Raw genomic sequence first — 23,613 nt, forward strand, 5'->3', positions numbered from 1 at the left:
TGCGATAAATTTACCTGCTGAGGTGGGAGACTCTTCCATATTTGCGTAACAAGGTCAGTTGGTTGCTGTCATAGAATCATGTGACTGGATCCCGCCTTTTGATTCGCAGAATGAAAATGTGTCAATTCCACCTCCTTTTCCCATCTTATCCGCACTAATTCACTGATTTAGGTTGTCATCACTTTTTCCTCATTCGTATCCATCGATAGACTTGTTTCCTTTTAGAGGGAGTATAAATAATTCCTGGATAATGTAAAATTGCACTTGCACTCTGGAAGCAATGATGCCGATATATACCTGCCACAGCAATTAGTATTGGTATTGGTATTTGTATTGGTATTTGTATTTGTATTTGCATTTATATTGGCATTGGCATCGGTATTGATATTATTATTATTATTATTAATATTATTATTTATATTATTATTAATAGTATTAGTATTCGTATTAATAGTATTATTATTAATATTATTATTAATATTAGTATCAGTATTATTATTATTATTATTATTATTATTATTATTATTATTATTATTATTATTATTATTATTATTATTATTATTATTAATACATTTAATTGACAAGCGCCTTTCGGAACACCCAAGGACACTTTACAATTAAAAGAACAATACACGTAAATGACAATACTGCCAGGAAGTCGCATGTTGGTTAGCTGCAAAATTGATATATTGATTGATTTCCAGCAGCTCCTGTGTTTTGCTTTTCTACTTTCATTTCTTTCATAACTTTGCTGCTGTGAAATGTAAATTTCTCCACTGCGAGACTACTAAAGGCAAATCCAATCCAATCCAATCCAAATATTTACAATCAGTTATTTAAACTCATCAAATGTCACGCCCACCACTTAGTGTTAAGGAACGATTCTTTGAATTGAATGGCTGATTGTCATTGGCGTTGCGGGAATCCTGGAGCCTTTCCTAGGTTTTAACATTATCTTTCATTTGCTTTGATCAATTTTCAGCACTACTTAGCAGTCTGAAGTCTGAGCAAATTCTCATTCGCCAGAAGCACTTGCCCTTTTGAGATTTTAGACTCAACTTTATTATTTAGTCTCCCGTTGGAGAAACTTGTCTTGGAGGACAGGTCCCCGTAACGCTACATGCATTGAACAATACAAACATACATACTTATCATGTATTGGACAGTAGAGGACAATACTCTACACACAATGAACAGTACATTACAGTCATATGCACACTCTACACCGCCCTCACGTCCTCCTGCTGGTCTCTCTGTCTTCCTCTAATTTTTCTTAATTAAGCTAATAAATAGCCTGTGGTATGAATGGGTTTTTTTATGAGTTTAATTTGCGGACAAGGGTCCTATACCTCTGTCCTAAGTGTTGAAGCTCGAATTAGGATTCTACAGAATCGTTCTGCACAATCTTGTTGGCCTGTTGAATGTCCTGGGGAGCAAGGGGCAGGGGCTGCCTGATTACCTTTTTTTACACATTCACTCCCCTCCCTGCTCTTCCTTCTCTCCCCTCAGTCTCTTTATTGTGATGGTAATGAGCTCCCTCGTGTGTACCAAGAATGGTTAATTTAATACGTTGACAATGGGCTAGGAAGGAGGGTTGTATAATTCACAAGTGAGTATCATTAAACTCAACTATTGCATTTTTATGATTTAATATTCTTTACATCCCCACACAGTTTGATCTAGTGCATTTGTTTCTACTAAAGACACACCTAAAACAGGTTGGATGGGGACTCTTGCAGGAGCGACTTGGGCACCGCTGAACTAGAACTAACTGCTATTGTCAAGGTTTTTATTTTTATTTTCCTTGCACCTGCGATGTTGATTTTACATTCCTATAGGTTCAAATGGGTAGAATATTATGAGGCACAACTGCAGGCTCTTTTGTCTGCCTCACAAATAACATCATGACACTTTCAATCAACCCCCTTGGATTGACCATCTGTGTTCATTGTTGTCAACAAAATCTTAAAAAGGAAGCTGTGCTCAAGCAACAGTGGATTAATCGCTTCCTACCATCTGATGTACACTTCAAATTCCTATAAAAACATCCAAATTGCATTAAATCACCATTACAAATTAATCATTGCACATAAAAAACCCTAGTTGATAGATAAATCAAAGTTGCACAGTTTAAATGGCGTACGTATGAAGGGAGTCAAAATCAACTTGTGACAGAAGAGTGATATAATCACACACAAATTGTTACGAGTCTTCAGTCATAAAGAGCAACGCAACCACACCTTGAGTTAATATTTGAATCTATTTGCCTTTTCAAATGTGCTGCGTTGCTTAATGTGGAAGTGCTTATGTGTGGAAGTGCATATTTCTTCTTTTTCAAATGTGCTTACTGTTAACAATCTTGAACACTGTATGTTCTGCCGACAGGCACTAGGGCAGTCATGGGCAAACTACGGCCCGCGGGCCACGTACGGCCCGTCAGACTTTTTAATCCGGCCCGCCGAACTTGTCCAAATTATAGTAAAAACTGACTCATGACAAAAAGCTAGCGGACACCAGGGCAGACAACTCTGAAAAGTTGCTGGCCGCATATTCCAGGTATCCGCGTAATAGTATGTAAATGCCATATCTTGCATATTCCTTGAGGCAAATGTATGAACTGCTAAGGGCTATTTTTCACGTTTGAAAGACATTTAATAAATTGGGTTGTAGTGTGCTCACTGTGCTGTGGTTTGCACACACTACATTTAATGCTTTAGGATATCCGGCCCAAACACTGCCTCCAAATGCTCCTGGCCTGGCCGGCCCCTCTGTCAAATTTTAGAACCCATTATGGCCCGCCAGTCAAAAAGTTTGCCCACCCCTGCACTAGGGCCTCGGGACAAGGCTGTCAAAGAGGACTGAGCAGTTGCTATGGAGTGTGTGTGTGTGGGGGGGGGGGGCTAAGTGGCAGCTCACCTGCAGTTGCTGTTGTGCGGGTCCGGTTCCAACAGCAGAAGCCCGCCAACTGCGTGAATTCTTAATATCTTCATCATTATCTTCAGCCTTTGACGAGTTCAAACAAACAATTCCACTTTTATGAAGGAAAAGCAACCCAAAAAGAAAACAACCAACACTATTTGGGAGTGTTTTGAGGCTATACTGCGTTATAGTTTGCCGACTTGTGTTTCCGTTTCTGACCTTGGATCCCCTACATGAGTCTGGAATATTGATAGATTAAGTTTGGACAAATAAGATGACCAATACTATTCGAAATAAATTAAGCTATAGTTGCCACATATATCTTTTATATGGACCCTCTCAGTCATAATTCTGTCAGGCTTAAATACAAAGTACAAATTACGAAATACAAAGTGCAAACAGTTTTTTTAAATTACTCTATGTGCAATCCTACATGCCCCCCCTCCATATTCCTTCTTGAATACTACTTCTGTGTGTGTGTGTGTGTGTGTGTGTGTGTGTGCGCGTGCGCCTAGGTTTGTGTGTGTGCGTCTGGTTTCAAGCCTTCCTTCCCATTCCAGACATTCCCCTGTTAACTGGGAATTGTTCTGTTCTTCTCCAACAGTTCAAATCAGCTTTTTAAAAACCTGTCTTATTTATGACACAAAACTGGGATTTGTAGTAAAATTGTGTAGGCCACTCCGTTGTGCCGCAACTATCAGTTAAATGTTGTGGGTGTTGATGTGTTCACTTTCAAATTTTGACAAGTATCAGTAAGATAGTTCTTTAAATAATTGTGTGTGTGTGTGTGTGCGTGTGTTTGTGTGTGTGTGCGTCTGTATGTGTATTTTTTTTTGAAGCAGTCGTCAAAACAATGAAAGTAAATACTTCTGATGGTTGCTTTTTTATGCAGTTGTACATTTCAGTTTTCTGACATTTTCTTTTGTGCGTAGAGTACTTTGTTTATCTTTTAACCCCCACCTTCCTCCCCACCCCTTTTAATTTTGCTACTGTAAATTGCAAATTTCCCCATTGTGGGACTATTAAAGGCATTCTGATTCTGATTCGCAAATTAATACTATATTATTGTCGAAATCCTCCTACTTAAAAAAACTGTCTTTATTCATTCGCAAACTATTCAGAAACAGACAATTCAAGATAGCACTGTAGAGCCACTTGATTTCTTCATAGCGCAGGGGTGGGCAAACTTTTTGACTCGCGGGCCGCATTGGGTTCTAAAATTTGACAGAGGGGCCGGGCCAGGAGCATTTGGAGGGAGTGTTTGGGCCGGAAATACTCCGAACAAGTTATGTCCATAATTTATAAAATCACTTCAAATGACTTCGACTGAGCGTATTTTACAAAGATTCCACAGCATATAGCTATAGTTTACGTTTTAAGACTTGCGCTGAATATATGAAGTCTTGTTTTCGAGTTGATGACGATCCCCATGTGACGTCACGTTTGGACCGCCCCTGACCGAGAAAGCGACATACAATGCATTTTGGGTACTTTGTTTGGTCTGAAAACTTCGTGTTAATCCGTGTTGATCCGTGTTGATGGCGAAATTAGAAGGAAAACACATAAATAACGCCATGGTGAATCGTTGTGTGTTGCACCAAGACAACTATTTGATATTCACTGACACAAATTCCCAGCTGACAAATCAGCCCATTTCCAACGGAGCTTGGGCGCAATCTTCTGCTTTTTCTGGGTGCTACATTGCTGTCATTGACGGCTTGAATTGATATGGGAGGACTCCTAGAATCAATTGCAAACATTTATGCTTTCCTCTTCAGAAGAACAAGAACAAGAAAACATCTTCTCCGAATCTGAAGCCATTGTTTTGATTCTCGAGCAAGGCACGACGTCTTGGCGTGACGTCACGAACAGAGGGGTGGGACCTTCTGAAACTGACCATTTCCGGATTCATTTTGAAGTCATTTTTATTGGTGTTTTTCATTTAACTAAAAATATCAGCCTGCCTGATTTGGGTATTTTAGATGCTATAAAACGTTTTTCTGATGTCAGTGGGAAACAAAAACAAAAAATGGTGCCGGTTGTCCTTTAAATGTAGTATGTACAAACCTCATAGCACAGTAAAAACACTACAACCCAATTTATTAACTGTCTTTCAAATGTGAAAAATATCCCTGATCAGTTAATAAATTTGTCTCAAGGAATATGCAAGATATGGCATTTATAGACTATTTTGCAGATACTTGGAGGAGGAAATGGAAATAGATTAAAATAACATATGCACTGTGATTTATCAAGATTGCGTCTGTTTTTAAGTTTCCATCGAAGGGGCAAAGAAATCAACATTTATTGAAAAATGGAATCACTTTCCACTTTACACAACGAAATATTCAAGCTCAATAATACCTACTTGTGTTAAATTCCGCCAAATCATAGATGGTTTGTCCTGACCGCGCGCTCAACAAACTCCTCACTGACGCTCTCGCCTTCACGCGCTAACAATACACGTGTACCGTCGCCGAGCACACAAACATAGACTACCTGCAGTTGAAATTTGCATACTCGGCTCGGCAGCCAATCAGAAGCCTGCTTCTTTCTTCCGGACTTTCGCAAGCGTTACACAGTCGTGCAATTGCATGTCATTTTCCAAAATAGATACACAGAACCTCAAACTAGAAGAAAGATTCAAAAGAAGCTAACAACATATGTGACGCTACAAAACGTAAATTTTCATTAAACCGTGACTGTAAAGTGTACGTGAGACTTATGAAAGGGGCTTAGTGGCTCGTAGGAATCAATGCAAACGTTGCATTGTGCACCACAATGACAATCGACTACTGTAGCAAAATTTACAGCCATGCGCATTTGCCGTAAATTAAGCAAGGTAGCATTTGTAGTTGGTGCATTCTTGATTAAAAAAAAAACTTTATACTTTGTGACAATGTTTCTTAATGGGATTGGTCTCATTTTGCTTCAAGTTGGGAAAAATGCGGCAGGCAACTTTTCAGTTATCTGCCCTGTTGTTCGCTAGCTTTTTGTCATGAGTTTTAGACACTGTTTGTACTATAATTTGGGCAAGTTCGGCGGGCCGGATTGAAAAGCCTAACGGGCCGTATGTGGCCCGCGGGCCGTAGTTTGCCCATGGCTGTCATAGCGCCATACTGATATGTTGTTAGCTATCGGAATTTTAACAATTTGTGTATTTGTGCCTTGACAGGGGGAGAAGAATGCAGGCTTTGATGTGCTTTACCACAACATGAAACATGGTCAGCTGGCAACAAAGGAACTCGCCGAGTTTGTACGTGAGAGGTAAAGTTAGATTTGTGAAAATCTATGAGGGAGGATACGCGAGTGATCTCTGCATGCATCTACTTCAAGTGGTTGAGGAGATTCTGCCCATGTGAAATTGTACAGCTGCCTTAAGCAGACCCACTTGGATTTCATGCTTTATCTTTAGAAGTTGTTCATGATTGATGGCTTCATGAAGCTGCTTTGTTGAGATGGTTGGATGAACACACTCATTGTGAAGATTTTTCAGAAAAGACCTACAGCACCAATGTTGTGTTGTTGCTGCCGTCTGTCAGTAGTGGTGATAGCTTATAACTCGATGCGCACACACACATACACAATTTGAGCATATGTCAAGAACAGCACCATGTGTGTGATTGTATTAAACTCAGTCCTCAGAAAGGATGACTTTTCCCCTTTGGATGTTTGAATGAATATTGTCACTTCATTGCTCCTGAAGGTCTGCAGATTTGTTCTTAAAGTTTAACGCACAGCCTTTCTACAGTACCATTGACCATTAATATTTACGGCATACAGTGCCTTGCAAAAGTATTCCGCCCCCTAGAATCTTGCAACTTTTTGCCACATTTCAGGCTTCAAAGATTTTTTTGTCAAGAATCAACAACAAGTGGGACACAATCGTGAAGTACAACATTTATTGGATAATTTAAACTTTTTTAACAAATAAAAAACTGAAAAGTGGGGCGTGCAATGTTAGTCGGCCCCTTCACATTCAGTGCAGCAAACTCACTCCAGAGGTTCAGTGAGGATCTCTGAATGATCCAATGTTGTCCTCACTGACTGATGATGATAAATAGAATCCCCCTGTGTGTAAACAAGTCTCCGTTTAAATGCATCTGCTCTGTGATAGTCTCAGGGTTCTGTTTGAAGTGCAGAGAGCATCATGAAAACCAAGGAACAGCAGGTCCGATATACTGTTGTGGAGAAGTTTTGGATACAAAAATATTTCACAAGCTTTAAACTTCTCAAGGAGCACTGTGCAAGCCATCATATTAAAATGGAAGGAGCATCAGAGCACAGCAAATCTACCAAGACCCGGCCATCCATCCAAACTTTCTTCTCAAACAAGAAGAGAGCTGTTCAGAGATGCAGCCAAGAGGCCCATGATCACTCTGGATGAACTGCTGTGATCTACAGCTGAGGTGGGAGAGTCTGTCCATAGGACAACAATCAGTCATACACTGCACAAATCTGCCCTTTATGGAAGAGTGGCAAGAAGAAAGCCATTTCTCAAAGATATCCATAAAAAGTCTCGTTTAACAGTTGTATTAAGTTCATCCTGTATACTTGATATATAACAGATACTTTTCTTACAGACAGTGTATTTTAGGTGCATATACTTTCACCTTCGTCAGAGTGTCACGAATGTTGTTGTGACGCACCTTTTTCAGCTGGTGTTACTATGAGGGAGTGACCTACGTGTCAGATCTGACAGGCAAGTCATGCCCCCCGCTGTCCGCTTGTCCCTCCAGGATGCTGCTCTAGGCATTTAAGCTCCCTCATCCCTGTTGATGGCCCTTGGTTCTCGCTTCCGGATTTCAATGGCTTCCCTGATCCAGCGCTGATGTTTGTACAAGTTTAAATTATCCAATATATACTGTTCCACTTCACGATTGTGTCCCACTTGTTGATTCTTCACCAAAATATACATTTTATATCTTTATGTTTGAAGCCTGAAATGTGGCTAAAGGTTGATGTTTGCATCAGCGCTGAATCAGGGAGGCCATTGAAACCTAAATTGAACTTTTTAGCCACAATGCAAAACGATATGTTTGGCGTAAAAGCAACCCAGCTCATCACCCTGAACACACCATCCCCACTGTCAAACATGGTGGTGGCAGCATCATGGTTTAGGCCTGCTTTTCTTCAGCAGGGACAGGGAAGATGGTTAAAATTGACGGGAAGATGGATGGAGCCAAATACAGGAACATTCTTGAAGAAAAACTGTTGGTATCTGCACAAGACTTGAGACTGGGAGGGAGATTTATCTTCTAACGGTACAATGTTCCAAAACATAAAGCTAAATCTACAGTGGAATGGTTAAAAAATAAATGTATTCAGGTTTTAGAATGGCCAAGTCAAAGTCCAGACCTGAATCCAATTGAGAATCTGTAGAAAGAGCTGAAGACTGCTGTTCACAAACACTCTCCATCCAACCTCACTGTGCTCGAGCTGTTTTGCAAGGAAGAATGGGCAAGAATGTCAGTCTCTCGATGTGCAAAACTGATAGAAACATACCCCAAGCGACTTGTAGCTGTAATTGAAGCAAAAGGTGGCGCTGCAAAGTATTAACGAAAGGGGGCCAAATAATATTGCATGCCCCACTTTTCAGTTTATTTGTTAAAAAAGTTTAAATTATCCAATAAATACTGTTCCATTTCACGATTGTGTGCCACTTATTGATTCTTGACCAAAAAATACATTTTATATGTTTATGTTTGAAGCCTGAAATGTGCCGAAAGGTTGCAGGATTCAAGGGGGCCGAATACTTTTGAAAGGCACTGTAGTTAGATTCGATTGGATTGCATTCACTTTTATTTGCTTGAAAGCTACATCTCCTGGATGCACTGGGACACATCATCAGTTATGTATCCTGGATTCATTGGGTGTTTCGGGTCTTGCAACATCAGACACCCTCATGCAGGCCACTCAAGTCCCGGCTTGTGTCCCAGCAGCAACCCACGGATCTGCCCTCTTCATCCACAACCACCTTGTGGGTTTCTCTGCTGCTTCACTAGCAGCCTGAATGGCCCTCTCCTTGGCCAGCCCTGTGATTCCCAGGCGGCCAAAGACTTTACAGAGGGAGCATCTCGCGAAGCCACGACAGCCAACTTCTATGGGCTCATAGAAAGTCCTTCATCCCCTTCCTCTGCACTTCTCCACTAGCTCCTGATACTTGGCCTTTTTTCTTTCATTGGCTTCCTCAAGGGCGGCCCGGTAGTTGAGTGGTTAGCACAACGGCTTCACAGTGCAGAGGTCGCCGGTTCGCGGCCCGGTCCGGCCTCCCTGTGTGGAGTTTGCGATTGGCTGGCAACCAATTCAGGGTGTCCCCCGCCTCGTGCCCGAAGACAGCTGAGATAGGCTCCAGCACCCCCCGCGACCCTAATGAGGAATAAGCGGTACGGAAAATGGATGGATGGATGGCTTCCTCAATCCGCTCTTCTCAGGGCACGGTGAGTTCCAGCATGATCAGGTGTTTTGAAGCCTCTGAGAGGATGATTATGTCTGACTGCAGCGATGTTGTTGCTATGTGCTGGAGAACCCTCAGTTGATTTCCCACGTCAACGTGGGGCTTCCAATCAGGGGCGTATGTGGAGGAGTTCTGTTGTTATCTTTGGACGTACACTGGGTCTCTCTCCAGCTTTGACGAAGGAGATGGCCTTCTTTGGTGCATGATGGTGTTTGCTTGAGCTGATGGCAGAGGCTATGCTCTCGGCAATTGCTTTGAGTACCTGATCGTGGCGCCAGCGATAGCGACCATCAGCCAGGAACTTTGGGCAGCTGCTGAGGAGATGTTCCAGGGAGCCTCTTCTGGAGCAAAGGGAGCAGGGGGATGTCTTGCTCTTCCCCCACAAATGGAGGATTGCTGGGCTAGGGAGGGAATCGTAGACTGCCGCTACGAGGAACCGGACGCAGTGGAGGTCTGCCTGCGTGATGTTCGACCAGGTGACGTGATGTTCGACCAAAGTGCCCTCCCATCTTCTCCATGCTCCCTGTTGCCGGAGTCCCAATGCCCTGCCCACTCGCTCTTCCTCCAGGCCTGCACGGACCTCCTCCTGGAGTAGATGTTGTCTTTCCTTGCCCCGAACCTGGCTGATTTGGGTCCTTGGGATGTAGTCCAAGCCTGCGCTCCCTGTTGCCACTGTCCCAACCAGTGCCTTTTGCCTTAGGCGTGACTCAGCCACCTTCTCTGCCTTCCACTTCCTGTCCTTACTTCAATGCCTGCTGATGACACCTTGCCATCCCGGGATTCTCTATACTGTAGGGCTTCTCTTGTGTGTGCCACCTTGAATTCTTCAGTAAGCCCACTGAAGGGCAACTGCAGGAAGTTGCTTGTCCCGTACAGGGCAGCGCTGTTGAGGCTGCAAGGAAAACCCAGCCATTTCCACAGTGGATAAATGTACATTTCACAGCAGCAAAATTATGAAAGGAAGAGGAAATGAAAGAAAGAAGTAGAAAAACAAAGTACAGGAGCTGTTGGAAAGGCAGCCACTTTTGTGGCGCCATCTTCAAGTCAAAAGAACAAAAATAAATACATAAATAACAAATAATATGACAGAGCAAAGACACAGTCAGTCATTCAATCTTAAGCACTTTCTGCACCCTCTTTGTTGCATGAAGCAGTTCTAAATGAAAGAGTCAGAGGATCAAAGCATCCTTTTCACCAGTGGATCGGGGACGTCATGGTGGAATGTGCAGGTCTACTACCAACTAAATGTTGAAAGCAAACACAAAGCTGTAGCATCCATTGATGAACAGAGATTGTCATTGTCTCATATCTGACCCTGTCTGTCCCACGTAAATCCGCTTCAACTCCAAGCTACGACAGCTCCACATACGCATCGGTGCTCTGCGCTCACGCTCCTCTCCTTCTCATTGAGTGCTCCTCAAGCCATGCATCCAGCCGCAGACTGTCCAACAGCACCGACCATTCCACTGAACAAAGCGGGGCTGTGAAAATGCTGCCCATTACAGGTGCAAAAAAGCACAATCGTCCCAGAGCTGTCAGCGCGACAGTCAAATGGCACCGACATTCCTCCCAATAAAAAATGGTGCTGACATAATCGTGCTGCCGAAAAGGCGCAACCGCTCAGCACAGTCTTCTCCTTGATGAATGTGATGGCCAAAAATGCTGAAAAACAATCCGTATGCGTTTTACACGACGCACCACAAGACAAAGTGACAAAATAAAACACAAAAACAGCAAAAAAAAGCAAGTCTCGTGAAAGCACTTGCTGCCTACTCGGGCGCCATCTTGGACTTTTTCTCGTTTACAGTATATTAGAATTTACCTAGCACTGACATTCTGTTTAATAAAATATGCATCTTCGATCGGACCTTATTTATGGTGTTGTGTGCCACTGCATTCTAACCTTAGTCAATAAGAGACAGGAATGATTAATGGACGATGATTCAGATGGACCTTTGCACCTCAGATGTGCACAATGTATATGCACATGGTGCAGAGTGTTTCGAGCTGAATTGTGCTACCATGTTCGGATTTTCATGACTATATTTAAATAAGAGTCATCCTGTGTTATTCTGCTGATGTTTTTTTCTTCCAGAGCTGCCATAGAAGAAACCTACTCCAAATCCATGGGCAAACTGGCTAAAATGGTCAGCAATGGAAGCACTCAAAGGTGAGTAGTCACATGAACCAATGAGAGCCAATAAATTGTGTCATTGGAAATGTGTTGATCCTTTATTATAAATACTGTAGTGCCATGGCACCATATAAGTTATGGATGAGTACCATCTGCACAACCAAATGTTCACAGCTTGTCCTTTTTTTATTTGATGATTATTTATCATCCAAGCACTAACATCAACTTGTCAAATTCATGATATATTATTATTTTATGCAGGAAAACATTTGTCCATCCTTTCAAAGTGAAGGAGCTGTCTTGCCTTACTTAAACAATACTTATAAATACAGAAGTGGATAGATTTTAATTTCTTGGCCCATATTAAACCTCTGAAGATGAAGGACACTGATTCGTTGTGGCGACCCCTGAAGGGTAAAGCCGAAAGGAAAAGAAGATATGTTCATAAATCATTTCAATGTCGCAGTCAAAAGTCAACGCACTTTGACCAAAGCAATATGACATGTAGCCTTTCTGGAATGTCTGAATTCCTTCTGATTTGCATTGTGTTACTGAGCGTTTTTTTCCCCCTCCAGGACGTTTGCACCCATGTGGGACGTGTTCAGGGTGTCTTCTGACAAACTGGCCCTCTGCCATCTTGAGCTCATGAGAAAGATGAATGATCTAATTCGGGACATCAACAAGTATGGTGATGAGCAGGTCAAAATTCACCGCAAGGTATATTGTTTGTTGTTTGTTCTCTCATTGTAAAAAGAAGAGAAAGAGATTACTATATATTATTTTTTTGTGTGTAATTCAGACAAAGGAGGAAATGGTGGGGACCGTGGAGGCCGTGCAGGCACTGCAAGTTCAGAGTGGGCACCTTCTGAAGTCCAAAGAGGGTTACCATGCCAAATGTTTAGAGCTGGAGCGGCTCAGGAAGGAGGGAGCCCCACAGAAAGAACAGGAAAAAGTTAGTTCCTACTTTTTTGTGTTTAATCACCTGTAATGGATGGAGAGATGGATGGACGGACAGATGGATAGATAGATGGATGGATATTCTAACTGATAACATTATGTGCCCTGCGACTGCCTTTTGGCTCAAGTGACCTGGGATCGGCTCCAACAGCCTCCCGTGACTCATTCAGGATAAGTGGATGTGTTGAAGATGGATGGATAACATTGATATTGAAAGAATTCACAAATCCATCTTTTTTTCCCTCATTAATTACAATATGAGGTCATTTCTCTCTTACCAGGCGGAGCTAAAGTCAAAGAAAGCGGCAGAGTCATTTGCACTATGCATTGAAAAGCACAATCGAGTGGGAGGAGAGTTTGAAGAGAAGATGAACGAATCTGCTCAGGTCAGCTTGGATTCCAGGACCCTTTTAATTGTTTTTTTGTCCACCACTTTACATTTACAATCTTAATAACATTATGGTCTCCTGACAACATGGTCTCCTGACATCTTAGTCAACATTGTGCCATTGCCCCTCCACCCACCAGAAAAATAAACTTAAACCCATCTAATCATACTTGTTATCTTAATAACTACCTCCACACTGTCATGGTTACTGCCGCTCTCTCCATGGAGATAATCAACAAAACTTAATGACTGTGTCTTTGTTTTATGTTGTTTTAAGAAACATTGTTTACATGTATCTCATATAAAGCTTGTTGGAAAACCTTTGAGAATAAATTGAGTATCTGCAAATAACTCGTGAATGGGGTTTTCAACACATTCAGCAAAAATTAAAATGGTCAGATGGTTCTGGAGGTATAATAATGATAATTTTACAGAGTGATTATTTATACTGCCAAATACTAAATATTTATTCCTGCAGGAGTCGTTTTATATGTAAGTAGGTATTTCCTTGTAGATTCATACCTGTCAACCTGTATGTTTTTGCCGTACAAAGTACATTATGCATTTTAAGACGTGTACGACATGCAAGAAATCGCAAGAAATGTACAAGAAAAACGAAAATTTGTCAATTATGGGTACCATCCGGTATACACCGACTATCACGAAACAGCAAATTAATCAAGTGAAATGAGCTTACCGCGTTTTTTTTTCGTTGTTTTCGTTGCAAACGAAGTGAGCGGTTTGATGCTACTGTGCGTATGCATCTGCCGCCTGGGGATTTCCCATTGCATCATTCATCATGTAATTTCATCATTTATTAAGAATATGTACAGAATGATATAACGAAACACATGTACAATATAACATGTTAAACTACATAAACATGTTTGGAAAAAAAAAATTGGTGTATGATTATTTTGTATTTTGTAAGGGAAAATACGACGGTTTGTAAGGTTATGGAGCCGTGGAGGTTGACAGGTATGCAGATTTGAGTTACTTCCGGGTTGAGTGAACGCTGGCCCGTGTAGCTGCCGCCGCTCACCCACAGCAAAACTTGTTCTGTGACTGTAAAGTGACCTTGAGAGTTTAGAAAGGCGCTTAGAAATGAAATGTATTATTATTATTATTATTATTATATAATGTTTTGTTTTTCCCACAGCTCCTATATTATAGTTCATATCTTTATAAGCTATTGTTTCTGTGGAATTTTTGATTCGATTTTTTTTTAATTTTAGTAATTGCTCCACATACAGCACTGCATACAAATGCAGCAATGGCTGTTTGAAAGTGCTCGATAAATACAGTTGAGTTGAGAGGAAAAAAAGACTAATTGTGTGTATGTATGGCTATGTGTTCATGTAGAGGTTTCAGGAAATTGAAGAGGCCCATTTGCAACAGATGAAGCAGTTAATTAAAGGTTATTCCCACTCCATAGAAGATACTCATGTACAAGTTGGGCAGGTATGTTTGACTCCTCACTAAAAGACACATTTAGGCGTGCAATATTTTGGACTGCCGGTTATGTCTCTGCCTCAATATCAAACCCAGTTTTCCATATAACGTTTGCATATTTTGTAACATAATGATCATTTTCCTTCTCTGCTGCAGGTACATGAGGAATTCAAGCAAAATGTAGAAAACATTGGCATCAGTAACCTTATCCAGAAATTTGCTGAACTAAAAGGCACCGGAAAGGAGAGGCCAGGTAATTGACTCACTCAGATAAAGTTCGGAAGACCATATTATGAAGATGACAAAATATTTCAGACTAGAAAATGTAATGCGGGGGGTAAATGTGTGCTTCTGTGTAGTTCAAATACAAGAATTTAAACAGCGTGTGCTACAGTGTATATGAACTGTGCCTGGCAAGGGCATATCAAATAAACGGATTTGTGTGTGTTTGTATGTGCGTGTGCGTGTGCGTGTGCGCGTGCGTGTGCGCGTGTGTGTGTGTGTGTGTGTGTGTGTGTGTGTGCGCGTACGTGTGTGTGTGTGCATGGCGCGCTGCAGCTGTAGTTGGTTTTGAGGAGTATATAACAGGAACAGCACCCGAGGGTGGGAAGAAGAGTCGGGCAAAAGCCTTCAGGATCCCTGGATTGGGCAAGAGGGACAAAGAGCCAGACTCCACGTAAGCGCGCGCACACACGCACACACACACACACACACACACACACACACACACACACACACACACACACACACACACACACACACACACACACACACACACACACCTTGTCCTGATCTTTTGTGTTTGATGGGATGTATATTTTTTTGCTGCTGGCTTCAATTTATTTTACTGAATAATTAAAACGTATTGATTCCCAATAATCTTTTTCTTTTACAGGGATTCAGCAGTGACAGAGATACCGGTTAGTATTCCACCTTACTCACAGCAACCTCAGCAATTCCTAGTGACGATAATATCAATCTAATTTCAGTGCAAAACTCTCATTCTTTTCTGGCAGGGCAACTCAAATGATGAGGGTGGGGGGTGCACAATTTTTCATCAGTACTACTCTGCGGTCACATAGAAAGAGGCATGCTCTTCCTAACCAGACGCATGACAAAACTACTCTGTATTTAAATGCAGACAACATATCTTTATATATTTCATGCCACTTCATATAAAGTGGCATCCTAAATACTTTAGGATGCCACACAAACGCCCACCCTTTCTGTTTAATAATGAGGTGAAATGATGTGCACCTGAATGTAGTTCCTTTGCACCTAAACATAGATCATCATCATCATCATCTTTATTGCCAAGTATGTAGAGCACGCCAGGAATTTGTTTCTAGTAGAACATACTGCACTAGTATCATCATCAAAAAAATTGCAAAGAGGCTTTATACAGTTCTATTTGGGTTACTGTTTAAAGAGTTAATGGCTTGGGGGAAGAAGCTGTTTAAATGTCTGCTGCATTTGGTGCACATGGATGACAATGACTGTTTGCCCAAAAAGTGAAACAATGTGTAGCTAGTAGTCAATAGTGGAAAGAAAAAAGGTGCAGGCATATTGCAATTTGAGACTCGCTTGTGACTTCCTCATCTGTGACTTCATACCACCATTGCCTGATTCTATTTATGTCAAACTTTTCTAAAGTTTCAATGAATTGTCTGTGTTGCAGAATTCACCCTTTGATGTAGATGATGAAGGATTTGTCATCCGAGCTGACAGCACTCAAAATGATATCCTTTTTTCCCCCCTTTAAACACGACCGTAATTCCTACACGCAATGAACTAAGAATATAGGTTAGTTTTTTTTCTTTATTAGAAATCTGCCACCGGGGTGAAAGAGACAATAACTACTTTTGTGAATTCTAGGAGTAATTTTTTCTCTGTGTAATGTGTATTTGAACAAAAATGTATATTCATTTTGAATTTTATTTTAGTTGCTTTTTTAGCAGATGAGATCAAGTTCAGTGTCATTTTGTTTGTATTTTCATTGTACTCTATGTATATAGGTATCACAGTGATAAACTGTTGACAACATTCACATAGTGCAAAGGTTGTGGGTTCAAATCCGACCTAGTGACCAGCTTCGGGTGTTGCTTTAGTCTCGCTCCAAGTCAGCTGCGATTGGCTCCAGCACACCTGTAGCCATCATGAGAATAATCAGTCCAGAGAATGGACGAATGATGAATATGAGGCTGAGAGACAGTATTAATTGGGAGTACCGTGTTTTCCGCTGTATAAGGCGCACCCAAAAGCCTTGATTTTCTTCAAAAGATAACCTTGCGCCTTATACTCAGGTGTGCCTTATAAACCGGAAAATATGGTAAAAGTAACCACAAGATGTGATTCCCTGTATGTATATGCTGAGATAGCAAAGAGAATCACATCTTGTGGTTACTTTTACCTTATTTTCTGGCGTATAAGGCAGACCCCCAATGAATGGTGTATTTTCCAAACTTTTTCCACATATAAGGCGCACCGGAGTATAAGCTTCCTTCAATGAATGACAAAGGTTTTTCCAAATATAATATATGAATATATAAAAGTTTTCCAAATATAAGGCACACCACATTCTCACGTAGAGGCAGCGCCTATGCACTACTTCTTCTCCAGGGGAAAATGGAGTCATGGCTGCAACAGTAGTTGCGAGACCTGTTGTGGCTTCATATTACTTCACATATAATAAGGCAGACCTGCATCCAAGGCGCAGGGTCATCTTTTGAAGAAAATCAAGTATTTTGGGTGCGCCTCATAAACTGGAAAATACACTTCTTCTGTGTTTAGGATTCCAATGTTGTCTTCAGCATTTCTGTTTTTGCCTGTTCTTCTAATAATAATAATAATAATACATTTCATTTATAAGCGCCTTTCAAAACTCTCAAGGTCACTGTCACAGGATAAGTTTTTCTGTGGGTGAGCAACAGCAGCCACACGAGCCAGCGTTCACTCAACCCGGAAGTAACTCAAATAGATAGAAGCTAGCTAGCCAATTAATAGCCAATACAATAGATAGCTAATTGATAGACAGCTATCGGGGTAGCCGTATAACTTGTAGTTATATATATACAGTACACGTGAAGCCCTCTGTAAAAGAATCAAAAATAATAATCATAAAACAAGAAAAGCGTTTAAGAAATTAAGAATTGTAAATTATATATTGCTTTTGAATTGTAGTTATAGCAAAACAAACAACAAAGAAACAACAAAAACCCAAAATGAAACAGTTCTGGATAAATATGATGCTACCCATGACTTAATATTTTGTAGCACAAGCTATTGAAATAATCGCTTCAATCATGCAATTTTTCTAACTTTTGCAGAACTAATTCAGGAATGGCACTTGTGTGAATGTCTGCAATTAGGTTCCTCTCAACAGGTATTTTGGCACTCTTCATGAGCAAATTGTCGTCTCAAATCTGTGAAATGTACTCTTTTTTTTCACATGGCATGTTAACTGCAAGCCATGTTTTTGCATGCTTCACATCCTTCCACAGATGTTCGATAGGATGTAGATCAGGGCTCATAGAAGGCTATCAGTACTTCAACACAGTCCCATTTTTACTTTCTGCCACGATTGAGTGTTTTTAGCTATAATTTGAAAGGAGACCAAACTTTTTTGAAACCGCAGATGGCAGCACATTTCTCTCTGCGTTGATCGTCTTGCGATTTCATTGTACCCTTCACAGATTTATGTAACACACCCAGAACATTACAGAGCCTCCTTCATGTTTCACAGTAGGGACAGTGTTCTACTCTTGGTATGCTTCATTTATCTGTCTGGGAACGTACAGATAATATGCGTTGCCAAAGAGTTCCAGTTTTGTGTCATCTGTCCATAGGACATTAACTTTGTGGACTTGTTATTACATAATATGTAATTTGGAAATTTTAGTGTGATTTATTTTCAACTCTGGTGTCCTTGTTCACCTTGACTGATGTGACCTTGGAGTTCACCCTTAATTTCTTTGCAAAGAAATTCTGATTTGTATTAGCTGCCTCTTTCCTCTTTCCTTCTGGAGCCACTCCCTGCAAGGTTGGCTGTAGTCCCGTGGATCTAAAGTTTCTGAATAATATGTGGACTTTTTGTCGCAGGAACATCAGGTTGCTGAAAGATGGTCTTATAACATTTACCTTTTGTGTACTTGTCTATAGTTTTATTTTTCTAATCTTCAACAGGTTTGAAGAGATGCTAATTAGATGACACACTTTGGTTGAATGTGTGCCTATTGTCTTTTGCAGGGTTATAATCATTTTTGTCCAGGCCTGTTTCATTAAGTGTTTTTTTTCCTTTACTTACTTTACTTGACTTGTGTTGAACCACATTTGAAAATTAATAATATTCTTACCGTATTTTCTGGTGTATAAGGCCGATCCAAAAGCCTTCATTTTCTGCAAGACATCCTACACCTTATACGCTGGTGCGCCTTATATGTTAACTAATATTAAGCCACAACAGGTCTCGCAATTACTGTTAGCAGCCACCAACTCAATTTCCCCTTGTAGAAGTAGTGCGTAACCCCAGCTTCTACTGTAGCGCCTTGTAATGTGGCGTGCCTTATATTTGGAAACCTTTTATATATTTATATATTATATTTGGAACATTTTTTTATATTTATGTTTATACAATTTAGTAAGAAAACATTTTTCATTCATTGAAGGTGTGCCTTATAGTTCGGTGCGCCTTATATATGGAAAATTTTAGATAATACACCATTCATTGTGGGTGCACCTTATCCTCAGTTGCACCTTCTACACTGGAAAATACAGTATTTTGTTGTTCATTATTTTTCTTTCATGAGCAGTTTCATATCAACAGGGTATCAACAATTTTCTTCATGTGAATTTGCTGAATTTTCTTACAGGCACCTATACCCCTACTTTGCATTAAAATAAAATTCACAGCACAGGATGTGGTGTGACATCAGAATCATTTTAGTCAAACTAAAGTATCCCACGTGTCTTAGATATTACACAATCATGACTCTCACATCACGCACAAACAAACACACACACACACACACACACACACACACAAAAAGCTGTATTCACTTAATTAAACTTCATCTGACTGCGCCAACTGGTGTGCTGATAGAAACATCTTAAATGGAGTGCAATTAATGGTAAGGGTGTTTAAGCAAATGGTGCCATTGATTGCCTCATTGATTGTTGAGTGACATAATTGCTTAAATCTATATTCTAATGAACTCAAATGAATGCGTGCATTATTAGCGACTTTAAATCTAGATGAGAAATTCAAGATGAACTGCTTCACGCAAGCAGTGAATCCCCTCCATGTCTAAACTAAAACTGACTCATGCCCGGGGCGTCACTTTTTGTTTATCATTGCTAACGCTGCCTTGTCCTGACAGCCTCAAGATAACAACTCCCGTCTTTGTCACTGCCCTTTTCTCATTAGACACAGTACAACCTTATGTGACAAGGAGTGAACACAGTGACAGGAACTGTTTGGTACATTGGTAAATAAAAAAAAACAGTCTGATAAAGCCTCTGATGTGCAATTGTCTCGGTTAGTCATATTTGCTTGTTTTATGAACTTTCTTTATTCCTTTAGGCTCAGATTTAATCAAATTTGCCCAAAATCAATTTTTTTTTCTTCTCTCCAAAGACTGTCCGGAAATGAGAACGTGAGCTATAAAAACTTAGATGAAAACATGTAGTTTTTACAATTGCCATCTGCTAAGCGGTTTGTATCAGTGGTTTGTGGATGCTATCAGATTATTATTATTCCCCCCATTACCTGCACCAAACAAGATCACAGAATGTGTCATAATGCTTTTCCTTGACTCTTTCTTGTCACGATGCTCTAAAGAGAAGGACACACATTTCTACTCCAGTGACTCCGACTTTGATGATGAGGAACCCAAAAAGTTTCAAATCCAGATCAGACCTGTGGCCAACCGCAACTGTGCCGTTGCTTGTGAGAAGGAGCTGAAAGCTACTGTTGGAACTCTTACCCTGCCACCCAACAAAGGGGTATAGTATGCATTGATGGTCTTGAAGGGTTATAATGTCTTTGATAAGAGAATGAGCCTATAACTCAAAGGGGGTATTAATCCAAACCTTGCAAAATGTTAAAGTAAGGTTTTTGATCTTTGACAACAGTACTGTAGAAGCACTGGGCAACTAAATTGTGTCCTTTTCTTCTTGTCTTACAGGGAAATGTCAAAAGGCATCTTTCACGTAAGTTTTTGTTTGTTTGCTTTATTCTTGTTCCATTTTGCCTGAGGAAAATGTGAACTTTTTGAAATACAGTACTAGTAAAAATAATTACACCGGATCTAGTTATATGAAAGACATTATTATTACTTATAATGAGACAACTTTTTTTGGTAAGAATTTGTATTGTACAGAAACATTTCAAATTTCAATAAAGTGGCAAAGACTGAATTTAGCTCAACACTGTAAATAGGCGAAATAATTAATCTCGCTGAATGCCCAATGCGAAGTATTTGATTCCCTATCCCAAATTGCAGTCTTATACGATTTGAAAATTATACACCACTAGATTGCGACGGCAATTTTAATTTACCATATTTTCCAATGTATAAAGTGCACTAGTATCTCAGACATATTCCAACGAATGGTGTATTTTCAAACCTTTTCTACATACAAGGCGCACTTTCAATGAATGAAGAAAAGTTTTCCAAATATAATACAGTAAAGTCTCGTTATATCGATATTCAAGGGAGTCCGAAAAAATATCGATATAACCGGGACTATCGATATATCCGACCCTGTTTGCATGTAATTTTCTCCGTGCGTGCATAGAAATAGTATCGATATAACCGGGACTATCGATATATCCGATATCGATATAACGAGACTTTACTGTATGTAAATATAGAAAAGATTCCCAAATATGAGGCACACCACATTATAAGGCGCGATAGGAGAGGCTGAGGTTATGTTTTATATATCCCAGAATAGACCGTACACTCCTTCTACGAATGGGGAATGCAGTCGGTGGCTGCTGACAGTAGTTGTGAGATCTGTTGCGGCTCAATATTACTTCACCTATAAGGTGCACCTACGTATAAGGCGCAGGGTCAACTTTTGAATAAAATAAAGGCTATTGTGTGTGTGCGCCTTACACATCGGAAATTACGGTAATTGTTCAGCTCTGAAGATTCAGCCTTCTATGTTGTGTAGTTGATCCAGATTTAAATACCCGCAATGAAAGCCACTAACTTTAAATAAAATGTTTGCAGTCTTGAGAAAAAAAAATACTCACGGTTCCAATATGTTTTGGTGGAGGGTGTGTGTCAAAGGTTAGATAACACGGTCCTGCAAACTTGGACTATTCTGAATGTGTCTTGACAGGAAACTCGAGCACAGGTGGACGTACCGATGATGAAGGCACTTCCCCGAAAGGTTTTTTTTGCTTTTTTTCCTGTTTCTCTGTTCTGTATTTTATTGCCAGCTTTCTCCACTAGGCCAAGGGAATAAATCGCATGGAAAATCCGAACAGCTAAATTATTGTACTCCGTTAAATATGTGCCTATGTACTGAATCTACTTGTACAATGTTTTAAAACTGCAACTTTTAATCTTTTGAAAACGATTTCACTGACTGAAAAAGTACACTTGAATTGAGAAGAATAGTGTATTCTGATAAAGACTGCAAGTACATGTTTTATTGTGTCGTTAAATGCAGGACTGCAACCATACGAACGTTTTAATACTTTTTTTTTTTTCAATTAATCAATCTGATTGAAAAGAGTTTTTTTAAATCCAATCCAAACTGCACATATGAAATTGGAAGCTCTTTTACGGTGGCTCAAAAATAGTCCAACATTGCTTTCTCTAAGGGGTTAATTCACACTGTAGTTGAAATTGACTGATGAGAAAGACCGATTAAAAACATTGCTGTGCTATAATTCCAATGGTGTAATTCATTGCCAAAACACATTGATTTTCTCCCTTTTTTTATTGCCACCTATTATCCTTGATGTCATTGCCTTTTTATCGAGCTTCTTCGTCTTTATTAAGCTCGTCAAATTGCTTGTTCTGTAGCCACAAGGGGACACAAGCCAGTGTCTTATTGTGCCGGTCCCGATCCCGGATAAATACAGAGGGTTGTGTCAGGAAGGGCATCCGACGTAGAAAGCTTGGCCAAAACAAACATGCGGATCAAACCTCTGAAGATGGAGGACTCTGATTCGCTGTGGCGACTCCTGAAGGGAAAAGCCGAAAGGAAAAGAAGAAGTGTATCTTGATTATTTTAAATTACTGTGTTAGTTGTACGCTAAATCTCATCTATGGCGATGAGTTTTAGGAGCCAACTGGCTGACCTTGCATGGACAACCTTCCAGTCGTCAAAACCGCCTCCTGCTTTCATGCCCAGATATATTTTCTGAGCAACAGTACTACCCGGCTGCCAACAGCTTTGTCTGCAGTTTGAGATTTCACAAACCTGCTGGCCCCCCGTAGCAGAGTTCATGCAAATCAAGGGGTGACGAGATAAATGATGATGCAATGTTGACAATCGTGATGGTGGCAATAGTTACGGTTGAGGATTAGTGATGTGGCTAATCAATTGTTTCTTTAATGGGTAACAGCAGTCGCTGTTCCTGAATGTCTTCTCTGTGACTTCTTGTCACCCCGTCTGTACTCTAAACTTTTTTGCTTCTGAGTCACATATTGTGTTCGACTTATAGATGGTGACCAAGAGGGTCTGCGCAGGTCAACTTCCAGTCCTGATCCCAGCAGGTGAGAATTTGTAACCCTTTTATCGCCACATTGTGCGAACATGCACACAACTGGAGAATGTGTTTTCTGGGCCCTCGTGGGTTTTCTCCGGGTCCTCCGGTTTCCTCCCACACTCCAAAAACATGCATGGCAAGCAGATTGTCCACTTCAAATTGTCCCTCGGTGTGAGTGTGAGAGTGTCTGTTGTACGTCTTTGTGTGCCCTGCGATTGGCTGGCAACCAATTCAGAGTGTCCCCCGCCTCGTGCCCGAAGCCAGCTGAGATAGGCTCCAGCACCCCCCGCGACCCTAATGAGGAATAAGCGGTACGGAAAATGGATGGATGGTGTTTGCTGGCCACTGAAAATAATATTACAGTACCCAAGGTCTCATCTTGTGAACATCACGAGGTCTCATCTTATGAACCTCATGACCAATCCCTGAAAACAGTTTAGCCATGACCATTGTTACTTGAGCCCCGAGCAACTATGATGTCATTTTCGGTAGACACCACTCAATATTGATACAGATGGGTGAATTTTCTCCACAAGTGCAATACTAATTACAATACCATTGTTTTGAACAGACTATAT

At 40.6% G+C, this 23,613-nt stretch overlaps 1 protein-coding gene across 2 annotated transcripts in view; it reads left to right on the forward strand.

Annotated features, from left to right (window-relative positions):
- Positions 1-23,613, forward strand: part of fcho1 (FCH and mu domain containing endocytic adaptor 1) — a 49,253-nt gene that overhangs the window by 12,189 nt on the left and 13,451 nt on the right. Inside the window, exons 3-16 of one of the 2 annotated variants that reach the window (XM_089000254.1) lie at positions 6,095-6,186; positions 11,472-11,546; positions 12,086-12,227; positions 12,310-12,462; positions 12,749-12,853; positions 14,218-14,316; positions 14,464-14,560; positions 14,866-14,983; positions 15,203-15,227; positions 15,986-16,046; positions 20,132-20,307; positions 20,490-20,514; positions 21,655-21,705; positions 22,991-23,042. In XM_089000254.1, the coding sequence (XP_088856380.1) occupies positions 6,095-6,186; positions 11,472-11,546; positions 12,086-12,227; positions 12,310-12,462; positions 12,749-12,853; positions 14,218-14,316; positions 14,464-14,560; positions 14,866-14,983; positions 15,203-15,227; positions 15,986-16,046; positions 20,132-20,307; positions 20,490-20,514; positions 21,655-21,705; positions 22,991-23,042 (1,271 nt within the window). The remainder of the gene's footprint in view (positions 1-6,094; positions 6,187-11,471; positions 11,547-12,085; positions 12,228-12,309; positions 12,463-12,748; positions 12,854-14,217; positions 14,317-14,463; positions 14,561-14,865; positions 14,984-15,202; positions 15,228-15,985; positions 16,047-20,131; positions 20,308-20,489; positions 20,515-21,654; positions 21,706-22,990; positions 23,043-23,613) is intronic. The other variant, XM_089000255.1, reaches the window with a different exon arrangement.

The sequence above is a fragment of the Hippocampus bargibanti genome, linkage group LG07 (assembly GCF_051943395.1).
Source record: "Hippocampus bargibanti isolate YZ-2025 linkage group LG07, ASM5194339v1, whole genome shotgun sequence".
NCBI lineage: Eukaryota > Metazoa > Chordata > Actinopteri > Syngnathiformes > Syngnathidae > Hippocampus > Hippocampus bargibanti.